This window comes from Electrona antarctica (assembly GCF_951216825.1).
Source record: "Electrona antarctica genome assembly, chromosome: 15".
NCBI classification, from domain to species: Eukaryota; Metazoa; Chordata; class Actinopteri; order Myctophiformes; family Myctophidae; genus Electrona; species Electrona antarctica.
In genome coordinates, this window is record NC_136796.1 from 4,814,579 (window position 1) to 4,836,585 (window position 22,007).

The window sequence follows — 22,007 nt, forward strand, 5'->3', positions numbered from 1 at the left end:
TAGTCATGACATACAATACATTACATTACAAAGACAAACAAACAAACACAGAAAAACAAAGTTATTAATACAACAATACAACATCAGAGCCAGGGGGGATTACTAACAGAAAACATTCGAAAACATCACAACAGTGAACACACAAAAGCAACAGTAAAGTTCAACTCATTGAACGCGGTGACGTGTTTATCGCCGCGACGATCAGGCCACGCCCCACCTCCTCTCCCTAGCGCGACGTCATCGGGGCGCGCCATTCCAGCAGCAGCAGTACAGTGTGTAACGTGGTAAACAAACGGTCGGTACTAGTCTCTCTCTCTCTCTCGTCAACAAAGCGTGAAAAAAACAAACGGATTCGTTGCCATGGAAACGTTAACCAGTTAAATTTGGGTCGTTGTCGCCAAGGTTACCGGAGGCTCGTGGCGTTTTAAGGTAAATAAATTAACGTTTTGATTTAATCTCGTCATGCCCGGCCGGCGGTCTGGCATGATGTCGTCACGGCCATTTTTTCCACGAGGAGGAAGGACTCTGGTAGTTAGTTTTAACATTACACAAGTGATATAATAACCTATAAACCTACCCACAGTACTTCTACCTACTATTACTGCTATAACTACTACTGCTAATACAATACAACAATATGTAATACTACTTGTATACCAGACCAGTACTATTGATACTACTACCCTATGTACCTAACCAGCAACCATCTGATGAATTGAAAATGGAGGACCCTGATGTAAACAAGTCTTAGTGCTTTTTCTGGTTTCATCCTCTTAGCAGTTTACCTGTCTGTACCTTCGCTTGAACTGTCTGTACCCATTCTACTAACTGTGAATACAAATTTCAATCAATTAATCAAACCACCAGCAGATATTACTAATAGGTAATAGTAAAACAGTAGTCATTGCTAGTAGTTGGGGGACTAACTTTGGTGTTGGGGAGGGTAGGGAACAAAGGACTGAGGGAACAGAGGTCTGGTTCACTCTCTACTCTAGCTGCAAATTGGCATGAGAAAACATACGTTTACATTGCCAAAGCAAGTGTCAAAATACAATAAAAACAGTTGGGGAAAGTATATGTATACAGTTGGAAGGGGTAAACAGAGCTATCTCACATTGCATGATCGTTAATATATACATGTTTACAGGGTATAAAGCTTTTTTGAAACAAATAGCAGCATTTTCACTTTGGGACAAATAGCAGATTTTTTTGCAGTCACTTTGGGACAAATAGCAGCATTTTTTTGCAGTCACTTTGAGACAAATAGCAGCATTTTTCTCAAGAATATTTAAATAGTATAAATAAAAACCCTCAGATTTAAGATCTTTACATATGCAGTGGGTCTAGCAGTCTACTTGGTACAGATAGTAAACAACAGCAAAACAATTAACTTGTCTTGATGAATTGAATACAAAGGCAATGACCCCAAGGAAACAAGCCCCTATAGATGCAGATTACATTTTGATTGAATGATTACATTATATAGTTTGTAAATAGTACAGTTGGACAATTATACAATAATGCTAAAAAAAGACAACACACAACACTTCAGTTGAAACGCCCCCCCCCCCCCCCCCCCATTGACATAACAGGTTATACTAGTAGTTTCACCAGCACAGCTGCAGTCCTGGCTGCTGTTAATTTGGAACCCTTGTTCCCATACCTACCACTACTACGACTACTACCACTACCCGTAACTAGTACTACCACAATTAGTAATGTAATACATAATACTAGTATACTACTTGTAGGAAGCGTCAAAGTCCTAAACTTTGGGCTACTGGTTGCCCGATGCCGAGGGTCTAGTAATGACGTGTGATAAAAAGACTGATGTCCAAGCGTTGACTTAAAGTTCAAGATTTATATTTATTCACTGTATTAAATAAAGCAAAAAAGGATGTAAAAACCACATCAATCAACAGCCTGTGTCTCACAATCAAAAAACTGTTCGCCTTCACATCAGGACAACAACATAGTATTCAATCGGGTCTCATTAAGTAACCTGGCCAACCTTGGCCTTGACCAAGCCCTTGGAATGACGTCATCAAAAAACATAGAAATAAAACAGAAAATAAATGGCTCTTACACTACTAATTAATTCCAGTTATATTGATAATAATAATGCTACTACTGATACTGATGATTTCTCTGTACGTCTTTAAATGTTCTGATGAATTGAAAATGGAGAACCCTGATGTAAACAAGTCTAGTGCTTTTCGGTATCGTCCTCGAAGTAGCAGGTTTTGTATTGACTTGAGCTTTTGTTTGAAATGTACCCATTCTACTGAAATACATTTATCAATACACTGACACCACGCTAGACAGGAACGCCCAAAAACGTCACATCCGGGGTAAGAATTTACCCCGGAATTTTCTATGGCTGCCAATGCAACTTGGTCCAATCCTTAATCACATACGGACAAACATCTATGCCGATGCTATCTAACTTGCGGAGGTAGCGTGCCTTGTCCACGGGCAACAGATCTTTCAACGTATGGCATTGCAAATACGTTTGATAATCGCTACTCTGCTCAATATTGTTTTGAAAATGCCGCAAATTGCATTGCAGTGAACGAGCGAAAATCACAACTTCCCCCGTTTGTGGGCAGAGTCACAGTTTGAGGCGCTGTTTACGCGCTGTGGTGTCAGTGTATCAATCAATGAGTTGTTTTTGTGTTTTGTTTGATGTCAGTGTGTTTAGTTTGGTTTATCAGTGTCTTCCAAGGAAAGGAAAGATATTAGTCGCACACATTTGCTGCTTTGCTAATTGTTTATCTCAATTTTCTTTTCAAGGTTACAAAGAGGGACGTTTTGGAGCCCATGCTGTTCTTCAGACTCTTCAGACAGTGTCTTCAAACAACAAACAAGTAATTCAATTCAATGTGTTTAGTTTGGCGAGACAGTGTGACGCTCTGCAGGAGAGCGCACTAAGGCCGTCCCCGAATTCTCGGGGGTTCGAACAATCGCTTGTTGGGGTTGGCACTCGAATCTTAATTAATGAGCTCGAACCATTCGTTTTGTTTTGTTTTTTACTCTCGGCGAGAATGCAACATGCATAATAAGAGTACTATGTTCATGTTGGGTTTACAATAATTTGAAAGTACTGCATGACAGCAGGAGACGAGGCAAATACACTGGACTGTGGACTGCACGCCATCACGCACATAATGGCACAGCCAATAATGAAGAGATTTGAAGCAATCATGGCGGCAGCAACAACAAGTGGGAAGAAATCACCAGTCTGGAAGTACTACATATTGACGGAGGATAAAACAAAGGCTGTGTGTCAAGTATGTGACAAGCACATAGCATACTGCGGCGGCACGACAAATCTGGGTGCTCATTTAACAAATGTAAGTATGGCTGGCCTGGCGCTAATTAGAAGTATCGGGGCGGCAGTGGCTCAGGGGTAGAGTGGCTGGATGGTAACCGCAAGGTTGCCAGTTCGAACCCGGGCTCCCCCAGAGTTAGTGTCGAAGTGTCCTTGAGCAAGACACTGAACCCCTAATTGCTCCTGATGTGCTGGTTGGTGCCTTGCATGGTTTCTGCCGCCATCGGTGTGTGAATGTGTGTGTGAATGGGTGAATGTAATGCACAATCTATGTAAAGCGCCTTGGATAAAGGCGCTATATAAATACACCATTTTATTTACCATGTATCGCCTTGTGTGCAATGTGCAGCAGCCGCCTTGTGCAGTTGGCCTTAAATGTATAGGCTTATTAGGCTAATAATAATATCATATTAATTATTTTAGGTACACAAGCTGGATCTGGAGGATGGGTCCAACAACTCAACGACAACGCAGACACGGCTGGAATTCAACAATCAATTAACCGAGAAGAAAAAGAATAAGTTGACGGAGAGCATTGTTGAGTTCATTGCTTTAGACTCGATGCCCATAAATGTAGTCGAGGGCGAGGGCTTCAGGAGGATGCTTACATTGATGGTTCCGGGTTACACCGTGCCCAAAAGATCCACTGTTTCCTTACACCTAACCAGGAGGCACACGGCCGTGCACGCGTTAGTCTCGTCACATATTGATGACGCCATCGCCGTAGCATTCACAACAGACACTTGGACGTCAATTGCGATGGAGGCATACATGGCTGTCACCTGTCATTTTATTTCCGACGAGTGGAAACTGCAGGGATACGTCTTGGAAACAAAAGAACTGAGTGTGAAGCACACTGGAGCTGACGTAGCACAACGCCTTAGTGAAGTGGCTGACGCGTATTGCATACCAAACTACAAGAGAGTCGCTGTTGTACATGACAACGCCAGTAACATGAAGCTGTGTGATGAAGTGTTGAAACAGGACCCAGAGAATTGGGGCAAAGTCCAGGGGGTCTACTGTTCGGGACACACATTGCAACTGTGTATAAACTCCTCCCTAAAGGTAAATGCCACACTGCAGCACACTGTTGCAGCGGCCAGGAATCTTGTATCGCATTTCAGAAAAAGTGCAAAAGCTACAGCTGCATTGAAAGCTAAACGAGTCAAGGACATCCGAGACCACGAACTAATCCCAGACGTTGCCACTTGTTGGCATTCTACATTGATGATGCTGGATCGCTTGGTGGAACAACGATGGCCAATATCAGCTGTGTTGCGCGACCTCGCCGTCTCCAAAAAGGATGATTGTTCACTGGACCTCACAGAAGAACAGTGGACCTCACTGGACCTCACGGAAGAACAGTGGACCCTGGCAAAAGATGCCGCTGATGTGCTCCACCCTCTACTGACACTTACAGAACTGCTTTCCCAAGAGATCAATGTGTCGTTGTCGGCGACCGTGCCCATGTTAAGCAACCTGAAGAAGTGCTACTTGTCCCCAAATGAGGGAGACAGCCCTGCTATTAGAGAGCTGAAAAAGACCCTCGTCACCGAAATAGACACCAGATGGGAGCTGAACGAGCTGGAGCCCACCAGTATCTATCTCCTTTCTGTGGCCCTGGACCCGCGGTTCAAACATCTTAAATTCCTCGATGCTGAGTTGAAGGAAAACGTACACACCCAGGTTAGACTAATATATTACATTATTTAAATATGAAAGACACTATGGCCTGCCCTAAGCATATAGGGCTCCATTTTCGTCACCGCTAAACCTCTTATCCCTAAACTTCTTTGCCCTTTTCTTACAATTTTGCAAATCATTTTTGAATAGTTAAAATGGCCAGTCTACAAGCTCACAATGTGTCAATGTAGATCGGCTAGTTGAAGTTTAGGCAAAGAAGTTTAGGGATAAGGGGTTTAGCGGTGACGGAAATGGAGCCCATAGTCTCCATCTGAGACCCGTATTTACCCATTTAGACCTGAGGACGATTCTACAAATGCCTTCTAAATTGTGACAGTTTTCTGAAAAACCCATGTTTCTATGTCAGTCGTCCTCAACATTTTCATGTCAAGGACCCCCAAAAATATATATTTGGCCGCCGACCCCCATCTGAAAATATGATGTTCCAGGGACTACCCCAGAGGCAAAGATTTGAGTTAAAACGTTCGCTCTGAAAGAATATATATTCAAAGATTTGTGCAACATTTTCACAGGTTTTTCAAAAATAGCAGATCTTCGAGTCCCGCGCTACGAGCTTGTAGATCTGCTATTTTTCAATAGCTAAAGTATAACATAATGCTTACCCATTTTGGGCGGGAACCCCTTTTGGTGTTTTAAGCATTATGTTATACTTTAGCTATTGAAAAATAGCAGATCTACAAGTTCATAGCGCGGCACTCTCGGTGCCGCGCTATGAACTTGTAGGTCTGCTATTTTTGAAAAATCGTGAAAATGTGCCTCAAATCTTTGAATATATATTATTTCAGAGTTTGTTTACAACTCAAATCTTTGCTTCTGGGGCCGGGGGTCCCTGGAACAACATATTTTCAGATGGGGGTCGGCTGCATATTACATATAATGTTTGGGGTCTTTGACATGAAATATTGAGAACCACTGATATAGAAACATGAGGTTACATTTTAAAAGGACATTTTTTTTAATTTCAACTTCAGGCCTAAATGGGTTAAAACAACAAAAGGGGTTCCCGTCATAAATGGGTTAATGTGTTCACAAATTCTATTCACAACTATCTTAATATGCCACATTGTAGCCTGTGTTACCCTTTTTCCCATTTACATGATTAATAATTAAAGGCTAATTTGATTTCCAGGTTATTCTCCTTGCCGATCACCTACACCAGCGTGACACAACCGAGGAAGACCATGCAAGCGAGGAAGAGGCAGAGGAGGATGCGCCCGCCGCCGCGGCGGGACCACCGGCCAAAAAAAAGAAACGGCGCGAGATCGAAATGTTGCTCCAGTCGTCGGAGGACGAAGACGAGGCGAAGGAGGAAGGCGACGGAGACGCCAAAAAAGAGATGGAGCATTACCTCCAGGACAAGTCCAAAGCCAAGTCCGGGCCGCTGGTGTGGTGGAAGGCAAACCGTTTCCGCTACCCAAAACTTGCGAGGGCAGCAAAGCAGTGTCTTTGTATCCCGGCCACTTCCATGCCATCGGAACGAATCTTCACCACCGCGGGATATATCGTTAATAAGAGAAGGAGCAGCCTTCTCCCCGACAATGTGAACAAACTAGTCTGCTTGGCACACAATATGAAGAGCGTAGGGCTGTATGGAGTAAGCAATTAGGCAGGCTGCAGAGGTGAGGGCCGACTCCAGCCTCGAGACTGACATTTCTTTTATTTTTCTATTTTTTTTATATAGAGTCAAGGCTCAAGAGTGACGACGAGACAAGCTATTTCGTTTTTTTGTTTATGATACATGTTTCAAGCTGAAGCTGCTATATTTTGTTTTAAAAGTTGTTTAATACAGCCAGCCTATAGGCCCGTGGCCTACATACAGTACAGTGTGCAGAATACAGGTCTGTATTTCATTTTCTGCCGTGGACTCGTAGCGTGGCTCTATAGGGCGGCCAATTATTGGCCAGAGAGAATGCTTTGTCTGACGATGGTGGTTTGTTCACATTGTGGTACAGTGGTTTCATTGGTTTGTATTATTTTACAGTTTGCAACCAAAAACAAAGAGTGCATGGCACATATGCCTATTAGTATTTAGGCCCATTCATTCAACACTGTTCACTGTTTCACGGAGGCTATCTGCATTCATTTCGGCTTGTACTTGTATTTCTTGTAAGAAACGACTTGTGAAATAAATCCTACTTTTGGAAATATCTCGTCTTATTATTAATACTATTTTGGATTTATATAGGCTTTTTTTTTTTACAAGTTCTCAACGACTAATAATGGTGCTTAAATCCTTTGTGGGGACGTGTTGTGGAACTTAACCCTTAATTCACTGATTGTCTATGCCAGCGGTCCCCAAACCTTTTTGACCGTGCACCAACGGTTAACTACTGACCTAGCTGACACACCCCCGATGCAGCGACGTCTCGTTGCATTTGGACGAAAATGATAATTTTTTAATATGACTATGGCAAATAATCACAGATTGTCACTGCACTGCAGACATGCAGAGCTGTATACTCCCACAGCTGCTCTATACATCTCTGACTGTTTTATGGGATTTTGCCGTTTGTGTTAAATATAAATAACACGTAAAACCACCATTTTCATGTCACGCACCCCCTAGAGGGCATTCGCGCACCACAGTTTGGGAACCCCAATGTCACCACCCATAGGATATCATAGGCCAGAGCCCATTTCAAGGTGCTCCTTATAGAGAGATGACTTCCGCACACCCGGTAGGTTTGGAGCAGGTGCGATGATGACGAGGTATATACAATGTTGAAGGAGGGACACCCGCACACTGCCACTTACTGGATTCAGAGATTTTTATTAAAGCAAAGCAAGCAACGTTTCGGTCTTGCGACCTTCCTCAGGCTCAGGAGCCTGAGGAAGGTCGCAAGACCGAAACGTTGCTTGCTTTGCTTTACAAGGTGCTCTGACATTTAAAGCTCTAAATGGACTTGCTCCACACTATGGTCCTCATTCAATCACAACGGCGTTTACGCTCATAAAGTGACGTTACGTGAGCGGAGCGTGAGCGGACAGGCATTTACGTGGATTCCCACATTACGTGGGAATTCATGAACTTGAACGTGAACTTGACGGTGACGTTGTTTGTTCGGAAAATCCGCTAAAAGCTGCGCCAGCTCTCATGGTCGTGTACGGCTTGCGTAGATTTATTCAGAAGGCTTTAGTCTTCATGCTGAATCAATTAAAAGTCCCCAAATCTCAGATAAAATATGTAGGCATGTGTCCAAAACATTGGTCAGCACATAAAAAAATGATAGCTTATATAAAAGCCAAGTATCACTTGTATGCCTAAATGCAGGCATTCTAGAGGCAGGTTAGCCTAGAGTCCCATACAGAAACTGCCCCTGCAAGCCCGACACCTTTTTATTTATTTATTAGGATATTTCTAGCATGCGCGATTGCGCTGCTCACTTGACAACTTTCTACCCGCAGTGCAACGCGTTGTGAGCTTGTAGATCGGCTCTCGCGGACTCGCGCTGCATGTTAAAAAACAAACAATTATAATAAGAACATACACTTATCTGCATATTGCACTGTACGAATCCAACGTTGTTTAGTGTAGTAATGTCTGCAGTATAGGCCTATTTAAATTGTTTTGTTACGGAGCTCCTTTGAGTCAGTCTGACTGTCGGTGTGATGGGGGGGGGGGGGATTAGCCCTATATAAAAAATAGAAGACCACATTAGCCTATTTGAATGAATGGCATCAGCGTGTTTGAAAGTCGGCCAGTCATATCATAGTTTTAAGCCAGCTCACCTCCACTCGCGCTTGTTCACAAACATGACGGACAGACAAGAAAGGCTGTTGATGATGATTATTATTACCACTGTAACTCGCTGATCAGCATGTTGACAGAGACTCACTCAGCCAATTAAAGTTTCACGTAGGCCTAAATGCCTTTGCTGCAAGCACCTATCTGCCTCCATTTGCGTCGTGGTATTAATTTATAATAATGTATATTGATCACATGCGGACGCCACACAGAATAGCCAACTCTTACCTGCAGCTGAGGAAACATACAACCGGATGAAATATAGCCTTTAGTCCAAATCCCACAAGAAAAAAAAGAAAGAAAATATGTCCTGTGTCCATGCATGTCCATATATTTGATTTCCAAATCCGACAGTGCAGGGCAGGGAATCAATCACCGCAGTAGACTAATCAATAGGGCCTTTTATCATTGCCGAGTTTTAATATAGCATTTGGTCGTGTGGTGAACAGTACAAATTAACTTCTTTCTCATTATGTGAAAGTAACTGTAACATCAGTTAACTTATTAACGTTCTGACATTAACAAGGAGTGAAGCAATGCGTGCCAAGTTGGCAAGTTTCGTTTATAATATATACATATAACTCGCGCTGTTTGCTTGAAGATCTGTCCGTGCAGAGACCCACCTGTCAAAATGAACTGCTCTACAAGCACATCGCGGCTGTTGTATATAATTTAAAACTTGGGAATCCTCTGTGCAGTCTATGATGACGTATTTCGATATTTCCTGTTGCCTTATATGGTCGTGGATGTTCCATCAAACCAGGCGACACCAGGTGAATCGCTTGGAAAACATGCGGAAATGATACACTCGCCGATCCGCACAAATGAAGTGATTACACTTGGTTCCCTGAATAACACGGAACTTAACCGTAGCGTGATCGGACGGATTTTCCGCTATCTATACGCATGGCCTTTACGCTTCTGTTACACTCTGGCGTATTTCTCCTTTGTGAATGAGGACCTATATGTCCAGCTTAAGTGCCAAAGACGTTAAGACGAGCCCGTTTTCACTATGTCCAGATTTATTTTTTAATTATTTTTATTTTTATCTATATTTTGAAAATTCCTCTAATCTGGTGTGCAGGTGATGACATGCACATGACATGCACAAAATAATTACATTTTCTTTCTTTTGTCCCATAGCCAAAATGGCACCCCCGACCAAAAGTAGGGCCCCGCCCCCTGGCGCTGAAAGAGTTTTAATAAAAGCATACATCCCCTCACGACCACTACGCTCCCAAGATGCCCGAAAACATGCCGCGTTAAAATAACGGTTGGGGGGCAGAGCATTCACACACCGTGCCCCCTGCCTCTGGGATGCTCTCCCACAAGCTGTTAGAGATGCCAACTCATAATGGTTGGGGGCAGAGCATTCACACACCGTGCCCCCTGCCTCTGGGATGCTCTCCCACAAGCTGTTAGAGATGGTGGCAGAGCATTCACACACCGTGCCCCCTGCCTCTGGGATGCTATCCCACAAGCTGTTGGTGGCAGAGCATTCACACACCGTGCCCCCTGCCTCTGGGATGCTCTCCCACAAGCTGTTAGAGATGCCAACTCACTAGACATTCTTAAATCTAGAAAACTCATCTTTTCTCCCTGCACTATTGTTCCCCCTGTGGTTTTAAAACCCTATGTTGTATTTTCTTTTTTTAAATATCTTTTTTTTATCCCACAATTTTGTAACCCATTTTCACCCCTGTGTCAATTATCTAATGTGATCCTGGGCTCTACACACCCTCCGCCAACCTAGTCCCCATATATGGGGGACATGGGGAGAGCAACGGACTTGAACTCATGCTTCCTTCATGCCTGAGTGTCCAAGTTGCTCCTTTACACCTGACAGGGGGGAGTTTCCCTGGTTGGACGTAGCGCGTGGAAGGAACACGTTATTCCAACCAGTTCCTTTCCCCTCCATCAGGCTCCCCGGGCTGGGCAGGGGAAGGCAGTTTAGAGACCAGGATCCTATGTTGTATTTTCGTGTGTGTGTGTGTGTGTGTGTGTGTGTGTGTGTGTGTGTGTGTGTGTGTGTGTGTGTGTGTGTGTGTGTGTGTGTGTGTGTGTGTGTGTGTGTGTGTGTGTGTGTGTGTGTGTGTGTGTGTGTGTGTGTGTGTGTGTGTGTGTGTGTGAATAAAAAGAAACTGATCTATTTATGAATTGCAGCCTGGGTCAAAGCAGCAGGTTCGGAGCTCAAAGGTTTTTTTTTTATTAATTAGAAACGACGGTCGAATACATACAATTTTGACAGAAAACTGACAGGATTTAAAAGACAATTTGTAGAATCATTCTGGGTCTCATGGGTTAATGTAATGTGCTTTTAGGCGTAGTTTGCTGAGTCGGCGTCTTCGAGCGACAGGCGAGGAGATGTTCTCCAAGAACAAGAAGAGTGGCGGCGTCCCGGACAGATGGCTGGACTACCGGGCGGTCGGGGAGAGGATTCCCAGGACGCGCTTCATCGCCTTCAAGGTCCCTCTGAGGGCCGCGCTGACCCGGCTGCTGCCCCAGGACGAGGCGTTCGGACCCTGGGAGCTCCTGGACACTCTGCAGAAGAGCGGCCAGGAGCTGGGGCTGATCATAGACCTGACGTTTACCACCCGCTACTACAAGGTCCACGACCTGCCGCAGTCCCTGCTTTTTATCAAGGTTATTATTACACATTTGTTAAAAAATCATTATTCGTTTTAATTTGTATTCATATTTAGTTTTGACTTTTTTTCCCAACTTCAATGAAAACTAAACGTTTTCATTTGTTTGAACAGTTTTTTATTTATTTTTTTTGTTTTTTGTATGGTGCACCAATATACTCTTGTTTTGATGCTTCCTAACCCATGTACTCTCAAGTACCTGTGGTATCTGGGTGTACATGGTTAGCTTGTTCCCAGAGAAGGCAGAGAGGAACAGCCTAGTGCTACAAGCTCGTAGGTCTGCTATTTTTGAAAAATCTTGAAAATGCGGCACAAATCATTGAACATATATTCTTTCAGAAGACTTTTTTTTAAATTTCGACGTCAGGCCTAAATGGGTTAACGAAACTGTTCTGTCCATGTAGATCTTCACAGAGGGCCACCAGGTCCCCAGTGATCAATGAACTGTTCTCTTACATGATACAGATCTTCACAGAGGGCCACCAGGTCCCCAGTGATCAATGAACTGTTCTCTTACATGATACAGATCTTCACAGAGGGCCACCAGGTCCCCAGTGATCAATGAACTGTTCTCTTACATGATACAGATCTTCACAGAGGGCCACCAGGTCCCCAGTGATCAATGAACTGTTCTGTCCATGTAGATCTTCACAGAGGGCCACCAGGTCCCCAGTGATCAATGAACTGTTCTCTCACATGTCACAGATCTTCACAGAGGGCCACCAGGTCCCCAGACAGTGATCAATGAACTGTCTTCACAGAGGGCCACCAGGTCCCCAGACAGTGATCAATGAACTGTTCTCTCACATGTCACAGATCTTCACAGAGGGCCACCAGGTCCCCAGTGATCAATGAACTGTTCTCTCACATGTCACAGATCTTCACAGAGGGCCACCAGGTCCCCAGTGATCAATGAACTGTTCTCTCACATGTCACAGCTCTTCACAGAGGGCCACCAGGTCCCCAGTGATCAATGAACTGTTCTCTTACATGTCACAGCTCTTCACAGAGGGCCACCAGGTCCCCAGACAGTGATCAATGAACTGTTCTCTCACATGTCACAGATCTTCACAGAGAGCCACCAGGTCCCCAGTGATCAATGAACTGTTCTGTCCATGTAGATCTTCACAGAGGGACCCCAGGTCCCCAGTGATCAATGAACTGTTCTGTCCATGTAGATCTTCACAGAGGGACCCCAGGTCCCCAGTGATCAATGAACTGTTCTCTCACATGTCACATATCTTCACAGAGGGCCACCAGGTCCCCAGTGATCAATGAACTGTTCTCTCACATGTCACAGATCTTCACAGAGAGCCACCAGGTCCCCAGTGATCAATGAACTGTGCTCTTACATGATACAGATCTTCACAGAGGGCCACCAGGTCCCCAGACAGTGACCAATGAACTGTTCTCTCACATGTCACAGATCTTCACAGAGGGCCACCAGGTCCCCAGACAGTGATCAATGAACTGTTCTGTCCATGTAGATCTTCACAGAGGGCCACCGGGTCCCCAGTGATCAATGAACTGTTCCCTTACATGTCACAGATCTTCACAGAGGGCCACCAGGTCCCCAGACAGTGATCAATGAACTGTTCTCTCTTACATTTCACAGATCTTCACAGAGGGCCACCAGGTCCCCAGTGATCAATGAACTGTTCTCTTACATGTCACAGATCTTCACAGAGGGCCACCAGGTCCCCAGTGATCAATGAACTGTTCTGTCCATGTAGATCTTCACAGAGGGCCACCAGGTCCCCAGTGATTAATGAACTGTTCTCTTACATGTCACAGATCTTCACAGAGGGCCACCAGGTCCCCAGACAGTGATCAATGAACTGTTCTCTCTTACATTTCACAGATCTTCACAGAGGGCCACCAGGTCCCCAGTGATCAATGAACTGTTCTCTTACATGTCACAGATCTTCACAGAGGGCCACCAGGTCCCCAGACAGTGATCAATGAACTGTTCTCTCTTACATGTCACAGACCTTCACAGAGGGCCACCAGGTCCCCAGTGATCAATGAACTGTTCTCTCACATGTCACAGATCTTCACAGAGGGCCACCAGGTCCCCAGTGATCAATGAACTGTTCTCTCACATGTCACAGATCTTCACAGAGGGCCACCAGGTCCCCAGACAGTGATCAATGAACTGTTCTCTCACATGTCACAGATCTTCACAGAGGGCCACCAGGTCCCCAGACAGTGATCAATGAACTGTTCTCGTACATGTCACAGATCTTCACAGAGGGCCACCAGGTCCCCAGTGATCAATGAACTGTTCTCTCTTACATGTCACAGATCTTCACAGAGGGCCACCAGGTCCCCAGACAGTGATCAATGAACTGTTCTCTCTTACATGTCACAGATCTTCACAGAGGGCCACCAGGTCCCCAGACAGTGATCAATGAACTGTTCTCTTACATGTTACAGATCTTCACAGAGGGCCACCAGGTCCCCAGACAGTGATCAATGAACTGTTCTCTCACATGTCACAGATCTTCACAGAGGGCCACCAGGTCCCCAATGATCAATGAACTGTTCTGTCCATGTAGATCTTCACAGAGGGCCACCAGGTCCCCAGACAGTGATCAATGAACTGTTCTCTCACATGTCACAGATCTTCACAGAGGGCCACCAGGTCCCCAGTGATCAATGAACTGTTCTCTCACATGTCACAGATCATCACAGAGGGCCACCAGGTCCCCAGACAGTGATCAATGAACTGTTCTCTTACATGTCACAGATCTTCACAGAGGGCCACCAGGTCCCCAGACAGTGATCAATGAACTGTTCTCTCACATGTCACAGATCTTCACAGAGGGCCACCAGGTCCCCAGACAGTGATCAATGAACTGTTCTGTCCATGTAGATCTTCACAGAGGGCCACCAGGTCCCCAGGCAGTGATCAATGAACTGTTCTCTCACATGTCACAGATCTTCACAGAGGGCCACCAGGTCCCCAGTGAACAGACCATCCTCAGTTTCAAACGGGCCGTGCGGCACTTCCTACGAGAGAACCCCCACAACGACACGCTGATCGGCGTCCACTGTACGCACGGACTGAACCGCACCGGATACCTGGTCTGTCGATACCTCATAGGTACCGCTGTTTACTTATTTATTGTTTTAACCCATTCTGGGCGGGAACCCCTTTTGGTGTTTTAAGCATTATGTTATACTTAAAGGACCACTTCACCACTTTTCAACTTCTCTTCCTATAATTGGTCCTAACTAATGTTCATGATAAAATACCACCATTTTTTTCCTACTCGGTCTGTGTCTCATAGGAAGGCTGTGGGCAGTTCAGAAACCCGTCCACCAGTGACATCATCGATGGTGAATCCAAGCTAATAGAAACGGCAGGCTTTCTTTTCCTGAAAAGTTGCAATGCAAAAGTTGAAGCCATCGTTCTCACGATAATAAAAATCTATCTAAATATATTTTAAAACAAATCTTGGTTTAAAAAAAAACTGCCTAATGATGATGTCACTGGTGGACGGGTGTCCGAACTGCCCAAACCCCTCCTATGAGACACAGACCGAGTAGGAAAAAAATGGTGGTGTTTTATCATGAACATTAGTGAGGATCAATTATATGAAGAGATGTTGAAAAGTGGTGAAGTGGTCCTTTAAGCTATTGAAAAATAGCAGATCTACAAGCTCATAGTGCGGGGGGGGGGGGTCAGTGATGGAAGAAGTACTTAAGTAAAAGTATCAATTCAATACCCCTATTGTAGAAATAGTCTGTTACAATAATTTAAAGGTTCCAAATGGGTCCTTATGGGTCCATTTGGTTCCATTTGTACACTCTTCAGAGTTATGGTGGTCCTTGAAATATAAAGACCAATACCGGTCGAAACGTTGTATGTCCTGCCTGCTGTGATTGTGAATAAATACTTGGAGCATTACAAAAGTGAGTTGCGAGGCTTTGCTTTTCTTCATGATTTCTGTTAGTCTTAACAGTTTGTCTCAGCACCAAGACCGGAGGATGTGCGCCGTTCTATTTTATTCTAACTGTTCTAACCAAACATCACTAGCCGTGGTTGACTCAACTACGGTTGTCACAATTATTACATAATTATCGCGTAATCGCAATTCTTTGAGCTAATCGAGACAAGCTTTATAATATAATAATTTGAGACACGCTTACAAGGTGTCACTTTGTGATGCCTTCTAAGCATGTAGATCAGCTATTTCCACTATGTTTACCTATTTATAAAATGTATCAAAATGCCAATAATTTATCTGTATATTTCAGTTATATGTTATATCTGCCATCTGCACTTAAAAAACAAAAAAAAAGCCTAAAAGGCTGTTTGACTGGATCAATTTGCCTCAGCTGCATTTGCATACTTTGTAGTGTGAATATTGCACCCGTTTGCATTGCATGTTGATGCTGAAGAAAGCATTATATTGACCTGTACAATCTCCTGTCTGTCTGTCTGTCTGTCTGTCTGTCTGTCTGTCATACAGATGTGGATGGGTTTGACCCAGGGGAGGCGGTGCAGTTGTTCAACTCGTCCAGAGGCCATCCAATAGAGAGACAGAACTATTTGGACGACCTCCAATCAGGGCCCAGGAGGAGCAACGAGGGGATGGACCAGTCCGAAGAGGACCCAATGAGAGGCCTGGCTGTGACCCGCCCACCGCCCCTTCCTATTGGACAGGACGAACAGCAGTGGTCACGCGAGGATGTCCGTCAGGACAGACAGCAGTGGTCACGCGAGGCTGGCCGTCAGGACAGACAGCAGTGGTCACACGAGGCTGTCCATCAAAGAGGGGCGCCCAGTCAGAGCTGGGGGCGAGGGGTGAACCACCAGTCACATCCCAGAGGAGGCGGGACTAACTGGTCTCACCACAGAGAAGTGGACCACCAATCGTGGCGAGGCGAGACGAACCAATCGCATCCGAGAAGAGAAGGATCTGACCAATCGCATCCGAGAAGAGAAGGATCTAACCAATCGCATCCGAGAAGAGAAGGATCTGACCAATCACATCCGAGAAGAGAAGGATCTAACCAATCGCATCCAAGAGGGGGATCTAACCAGTCTCATCCGAGAAGAGAAGGATCTGACCAATCGCATCCGAGAGGGGGATCTAACCAATCGCATCCGAGAAGAGAAGGATCTGACCAATCGCATCCGAGAGGGGGATCTAACCAGTCTCATCCGAGAAGAGAAGGATCTGACCAATCGCATCCGAGAGGGGGATTTAACCAATCACAGCCGAGAGGGGGATTTAACCAATCACATCCGAGAGGAGGATCTAACCACTCACATCCGAGAGGAGGATCTAAGAACTCACATCCCTGGCCTCCCCGAGACCAGGGCTTCCCCACTGCCGCTCCGCCTCGCCAGGGGTTTCCCCCGGGCGATGGACTCCTCCCCCTTCCCTCGCAGTGGATACACCCGTCCCGCGCCGCCGCCGCCCCCTCCGCCCACAGCGAGGGGCAGTCCTTCGGGACGAAGAGGCCCAGGGACCGCCCCCAGCCCCAGCCCGAGTGGAGTTCCCCCCACAGCCACGCCTCCTCGTCCTTCCAACGGGGGAAGAAGAGCCGAGAGCACCGGCACCGCCCGCCCGGCGGTCCACCGCACCCATCGCACCTCCCCCGCTACACCCCCGCCCTCCCCCCGGACCACGAATGAAGATGCATTGCAGCGCCATCTCACCGCCCACCACCCGCGTGTCTTTTTTTCCAAGTCGACCTCCTCGGTAAAGACGACAGTCGAGGCACTGAGCTCCGTCGCGTGAAGTCGGACGCATACTCCACTTTTAGGACCTCCGCGTTGGTTGGGATAATTACAACAAGACATCATTGAGCCGCGGCGATAAGCGACTGACCGCTCACCCCCCACCCCCCCGCACTGCCCCTCTCTTTGTTTACGACCTAACCTAACCACTGCGGTTGTTCGGTTATCATCACCTAAAAATTGGAGTAATGCGTACCGCCTTCTTAAAAGAACGGATGTACAGGCTAATAATGCGTCGCATTGCAAGTTGCAAGCTAATAACCGCTAACACAAAGACAGGGAGGGTTAAGGTCCCTGCACACTGAGCGCGCTTTTAGGATTTTTAGCGGCGTTTCTCCATCGGTTTTCCGAAAACCGCGTCCAGTGTGCAACCACCTTTACACTGCGGCATGCAGCAGAAAGCAGAAACAATGCACTGGAGGAACTTAGACCATTTTAGGCCACGTTTACACAGCAACGGTCAGAATAGAAAACGACAAAGTGCCGTTGAGTTGCGTTCTCACTTTTTACGTTGCGTTTTTCTTTTACACGAAGACGCGACAGTGATCGACGCTGTAGTGTGCATGCCAGGTGGCTCGGTGGCTTTGTTTACTTTACATCAATGCAGCGTGCTTTAATTTCTCTCTGTACCAAATCTGTTCGCCAAAAATAGATGATCTAGAACAGTGGTTTTCAACCAGTGGTCCGGGGACCACCAGTGGGCCTTGAGGGCCCACTGGTGTGAATCATGGAGAGAGAATCATGGAGAGTTGCTAACCAAATGGACCCTTATAGATCTTTAACTCTTGAGAGCATAAAATGAAACCAAGAGGTCTACACAATTAAAGAATGTAGAATAATTGTTATTTTGATCATTTGCCTGTTATCTCCTAATGGTACCAACATCAATACAGCATGACATTGTGGACAAAATCTTATCCAACGACAACAAAATATTCTTTAGTTTTGGGTCTGCAAGGCTAAATGTCATCAATTGGTGGTTCTGTGGCTCAAATGCAGAATAAATAATGGGCCTTGACCTGAAAAGGGTTGAAAACCACTGATCTAGAAGCTATTTGTTATTTTTTTATAAACGTTCCTCCCCCCGGAATAGGGAATGCTGTGGTTCAAGTTGTTTAACAAGGCGCTACGTAAAGTAGGAAAGCAACGCCGTCACGCTACGAAGCTCGCTGCCATGACTGCCACTTTTTTTATCGTGGAACTCAAAATGGGCCCACACGCTTGGGGAGCCCAAGTACGGCTGGAAATACATGACTCTATATGTGTTCTCATCTTATAAGCAACACTCCATCCTCAGATGCAGCCACACGACGAGCCAGTGAGAAAAAGTCATTCAGAGACGTGTGTTTCAATCAGACTATGCTGAAGTATCGTGAGTGACGGCACGTCACCAATCCCTCTAATATCCGCTGGCTCTGCCTCGATTTGAGCGAGGTTTGGTAATCGTGTCCTCCTCCCACCTCGTTGTTTCTTTTAGCGGTGGAGCTGCTTTTCATTTGTTCCTGGAATGCAGCTCTTTGAGATTGTCACACATTTTCTCTTAATGTGTGTTTAAGGAAATTGGATATTCAAATTGCACTGTGGACGACCTGAACGTCTATCCCACTTTGCTCAACACACTATAGTTCAGGAGGATGGTTCAAAACCGCCATCAAATGGTAGGTAGGGTGAACCCCTTATCTAGTGGTTATTTTCTACTGAAGTGTGTTTGTGTATGTGTGTGTGTGTGTGTGCGTGCTCGCGCCGTTGCTTGAGAAAAGCGTAGAGCGGCCTCTCCTCAGCAGTTCTATCCATTAGTTTGTTTATCATTCATGATCGTAGTACATTTCATTGGTTCAGGCTAGGTCGCAAAAACACCATGGCTGACGTTACATGTCGGGACCGTTTCGCACAATTTTGTTGCCAGATCCCTCGCTATCTCTGGCTGTCAGGATGGGGTGTGAGACAGGGTGGGGTGTGAGACAGGATGGGAGTGTAAGACAGGGAGTGTTCGTTTCTGTCGGGCAGAAACCCCCAAAACGTTCCTTTTTTATTGTCATTCGAAGAAAAGAAAAAACATTAAAAAAAATAACATGTAGATCTTCTATTTTCTCTGCTTTTTGTGAGACAAAAAAGAAAATGGAGATGTGAGGTTTCTGCCCCACAGCTGCCGTTAGTCTGTTGACGCTGTGGAGGAGAGTGCCTTGATAAGACGATTACACTGCTTCTCGTTGTCGCGGGGGCCTGGCCTGGGGTCCCCCAGGTGCCTACGAGGGGGCCTGGGGTCCCCCAGGTGCTTACGAGGGGGCCTGGGGTCCCCCAGGTGCCTACGAGGGGGCCTGGGGTCCCCCAGGTGCCTACGAGGGGGCCTGGGGTCCCCCAGGTGCCTACGAGGGGGCCTGGGGTCCCCCAGGTGCTTACGAGGGGGCCTGGGATCCCCCAGGTGCCCACGAGGGGGCCTGGGGTCCCCCAGGTGCTACTGCTTACAAGGGGTTCTGGGGGGGCCTGGGGACCCCCAGGTGCCTACACGGGGGGGGTTCGGAGGGTCCTCCAGCTAAAACATCATTGATAGTGAGGAATCAAATGGGACCTTTTCGGTTCTGTAAGTCTGAGTTAAAATAACTGGATTAGACGTGTTGAATGAGATGATTATGATATGATGAGAAGTCTGTGACTCTGTGGTGTCATGCATATGAAACTCGTGGGTCCTGGTGTTTGAAGCTGTGATGTTTTGGTTGTAGGACTCTCTTATGTGACTACATTTATTTGTGTTAAAATAGTCCCGTGTGAGTTAAAGGACCACTTCACCCATTTTCATTGTATCTTCATATATTTGCTCCAATGATACCATTGTCGTCCATTAGGTCTGGCGCCTTGGAGGTGGACAGTTCAGAAACATGTCTACCAGTGTCCTCATCCGTAGGCAGGTTTGGTCGTTTTAAACAACTTGTTTATTTGTTATATGTATTAATGCGAGAACAATGGCTTCTGTATCAGCATGCTAACTTTCCAGGAAGCGAAAGGATGTCATATCTATTAGCTTGGAATCCCAATCGATGATGTCACTGGTGGTAGTTTCGGAACTGTCCACAGCCCTTCTTCCTCTGAGACACAGAGTAAATCAAAATGGTGCCATATTATAATGAGCATTAGTGAGGACCAATTATATGAAGATGAGGTTGAACATGGTTCAAGTGCTTCTTTAAGACAAAGTCAAAACTAAAGTGATTGTAGCTCAGGTTTCGTTTGTTTGCTTAATCCTGTCCTATTGTGAGAACATGAACCTTTTTGGAGAACATGGATGAGGTGCGTCACATTTTCAGCATCTCACGACAGAACGACAAGGAGTCACATTAGAGATTAGTCAAAGCCTTTAATGGAGTGAACACTGAACACACACCACTGCAGTGAAGTACAGTAAAGTACAGTGAAGTACGGGTGCAACACTTAATCCAACTAATCGTCTTCTAATTTTAAATATTTTTTTAAATGATCAAGCTCTCAATTTTTGTTGCCATTTCCACGTGACACCGTAGTACAACTTAGTATAAAATGAGGCTTGAATGGCTAATCAGACATTGATGTAGCCGATTATAAAAATCGATTAAAAATATTTACCAGTTGAAAATATACAAATTTAAAATGTAAAAGGTGAAAAAAGCATGTTTCTCCATTATTTGATTTGATTAATCCAATAGAATAAACACTAAGAAGGTGAAAGATAAAGTCAGAAGTAGGTTGCAAAGGTTTTACCATAAGAAACAGTTTGTGTGCAAGTGTGTGGGTTTGTTGACTAGTATCAATCTGAGAACCCATCGTCAAAACAAAGGGAAAACAGCGCCCTCATTGACAGAGTCAACAGTCTTCTGTCTTGAGAGACTAGTTGACTATAAACACAGAAACTGACATGTATCGTCATTTATTGGACTTTGATGTTGACTATGAACACAGAAACTGACATGTATCGTCATTTATTGGACTTTGATGTTGTATCAATGAACCACAAGCTTGATGTGACGCCGATTCTACTACTAAACAAGGGATCTGAGACATAGTATGACAATGTTTCTAGTCTCTTATGTTAAAACATATCAGGGAAGGAAACTACTAATGATTCTTCTAATTGTCCTGTCTAATAATTCACCAAATAATTACACAAAAACCTACAAAATGGAGTCTGACAAGAGGCATTCATCACAATTATAGATGATACATTTACATCAAATTACATTTTAATTTTGGTTAAACGAGTCACGGGCAGAGATAATGTCGATAGTTCTGTCACAATTTGTTCCATGTATCGTTTTATCATCCTTTTGTTCTGCACTTAATTGAGATTCTTTGAGCAGAAACAATTGTAAAAGTTTAATTCCTGTGGAACACCTAACGACCGTGAGGCTTTGACTTTGCTAAAGGTCTTTGTTTTCTGTGTGATTTTAAGAGGAGCTCTGCCTGCTAATTCAGCTCAGGGGCTACAACAGTGTTGACGTTTTTTTATTTATCATAAGTGCAGAAAATAAAACAATAAAAAATGGATGCTACAAGTGGAATGACTCGTCGGTTACATTGTTTTGGTTCAAACAAAAATGTTTAAGTAAAAAGCTCTATATTGCGATAGTATTATTGATTGTTCGGCAATGGTAGGGGGCCTTTCCAGCTCTTCCGTGAACAGAAAATACATTTTTCAGGTGGGTTGCCAATTTCATCCAATTAGGAGAAAGTTAAGCCATGTATCAGTTTCAATTTTTATAGTGTTCCAGTTTAAAATGTGTGTTCATTTATTTGTGTCATCAGTTTATCCTGTGTTGTGTATAGTTCACCGATTAGATGATGTTGGTGTCCCTCCTG

General features: G+C 45.0%; 2 protein-coding genes across 4 annotated transcripts; both read left to right on the top strand.

Annotated features, from left to right (window-relative positions):
• Window positions 1-263: 263 nt before the first annotated feature.
• dusp11 (dual specificity phosphatase 11 (RNA/RNP complex 1-interacting)) lies at window positions 264-21,709 on the top strand. Of its 3 annotated transcripts, none has more exons than XR_013791737.1 (6): window positions 264-429; window positions 2,794-2,867; window positions 11,102-11,423; window positions 14,366-14,531; window positions 15,904-19,572; window positions 19,679-21,709. XR_013791737.1 is itself a non-coding variant. In XM_079522731.1 (5 exons), exons 2-5 carry the CDS (start codon window positions 2,821-2,823, stop codon window positions 17,073-17,075), a joined length of 1,707 nt encoding a protein of 568 aa, XP_079378857.1. In that variant the 5' UTR covers window positions 264-429; window positions 2,794-2,820; the 3' UTR covers window positions 17,076-21,709. The 3 variants fall into 3 exon arrangements, 1 of the variants encoding a protein (XP_079378857.1); XR_013791738.1 differs by having other exon boundaries at window positions 15,904-19,542; XM_079522731.1 differs by having other exon boundaries at window positions 15,904-21,709.
• Window positions 4,103-6,872, top strand: LOC306938624 (E3 SUMO-protein ligase ZBED1-like; the record flags this gene model as incomplete). The annotated part of the gene is made up of 2 exons (XM_079522886.1): window positions 4,103-5,017; window positions 6,165-6,872. 2 exons carry the CDS (start codon window positions 4,103-4,105, stop codon window positions 6,639-6,641), a joined length of 1,392 nt encoding a protein of 463 aa, XP_079379012.1. The 3' UTR covers window positions 6,642-6,872.
• Window positions 21,710-22,007: the final 298 nt, after the last annotated feature.

Bases quoted from the DNA above. Each gene is read 5' to 3' on its own strand.
- dusp11 (XM_079522731.1), top strand. From the start codon at position 2,821: ATGCTGTTCTTCAGACTCTTCAGACAGTGTCTTCAAACAACAAACAA. The intron at 11,424-14,365 runs GTTATTATTACA...CACATGTCACAG, and splicing joins AGTCCCTGCTTTTTATCAAG to ATCTTCACAGAGGGCCACCA. The intron at 14,532-15,903 runs GTACCGCTGTTT...TCTGTCATACAG, and splicing joins GGTCTGTCGATACCTCATAG to ATGTGGATGGGTTTGACCCA.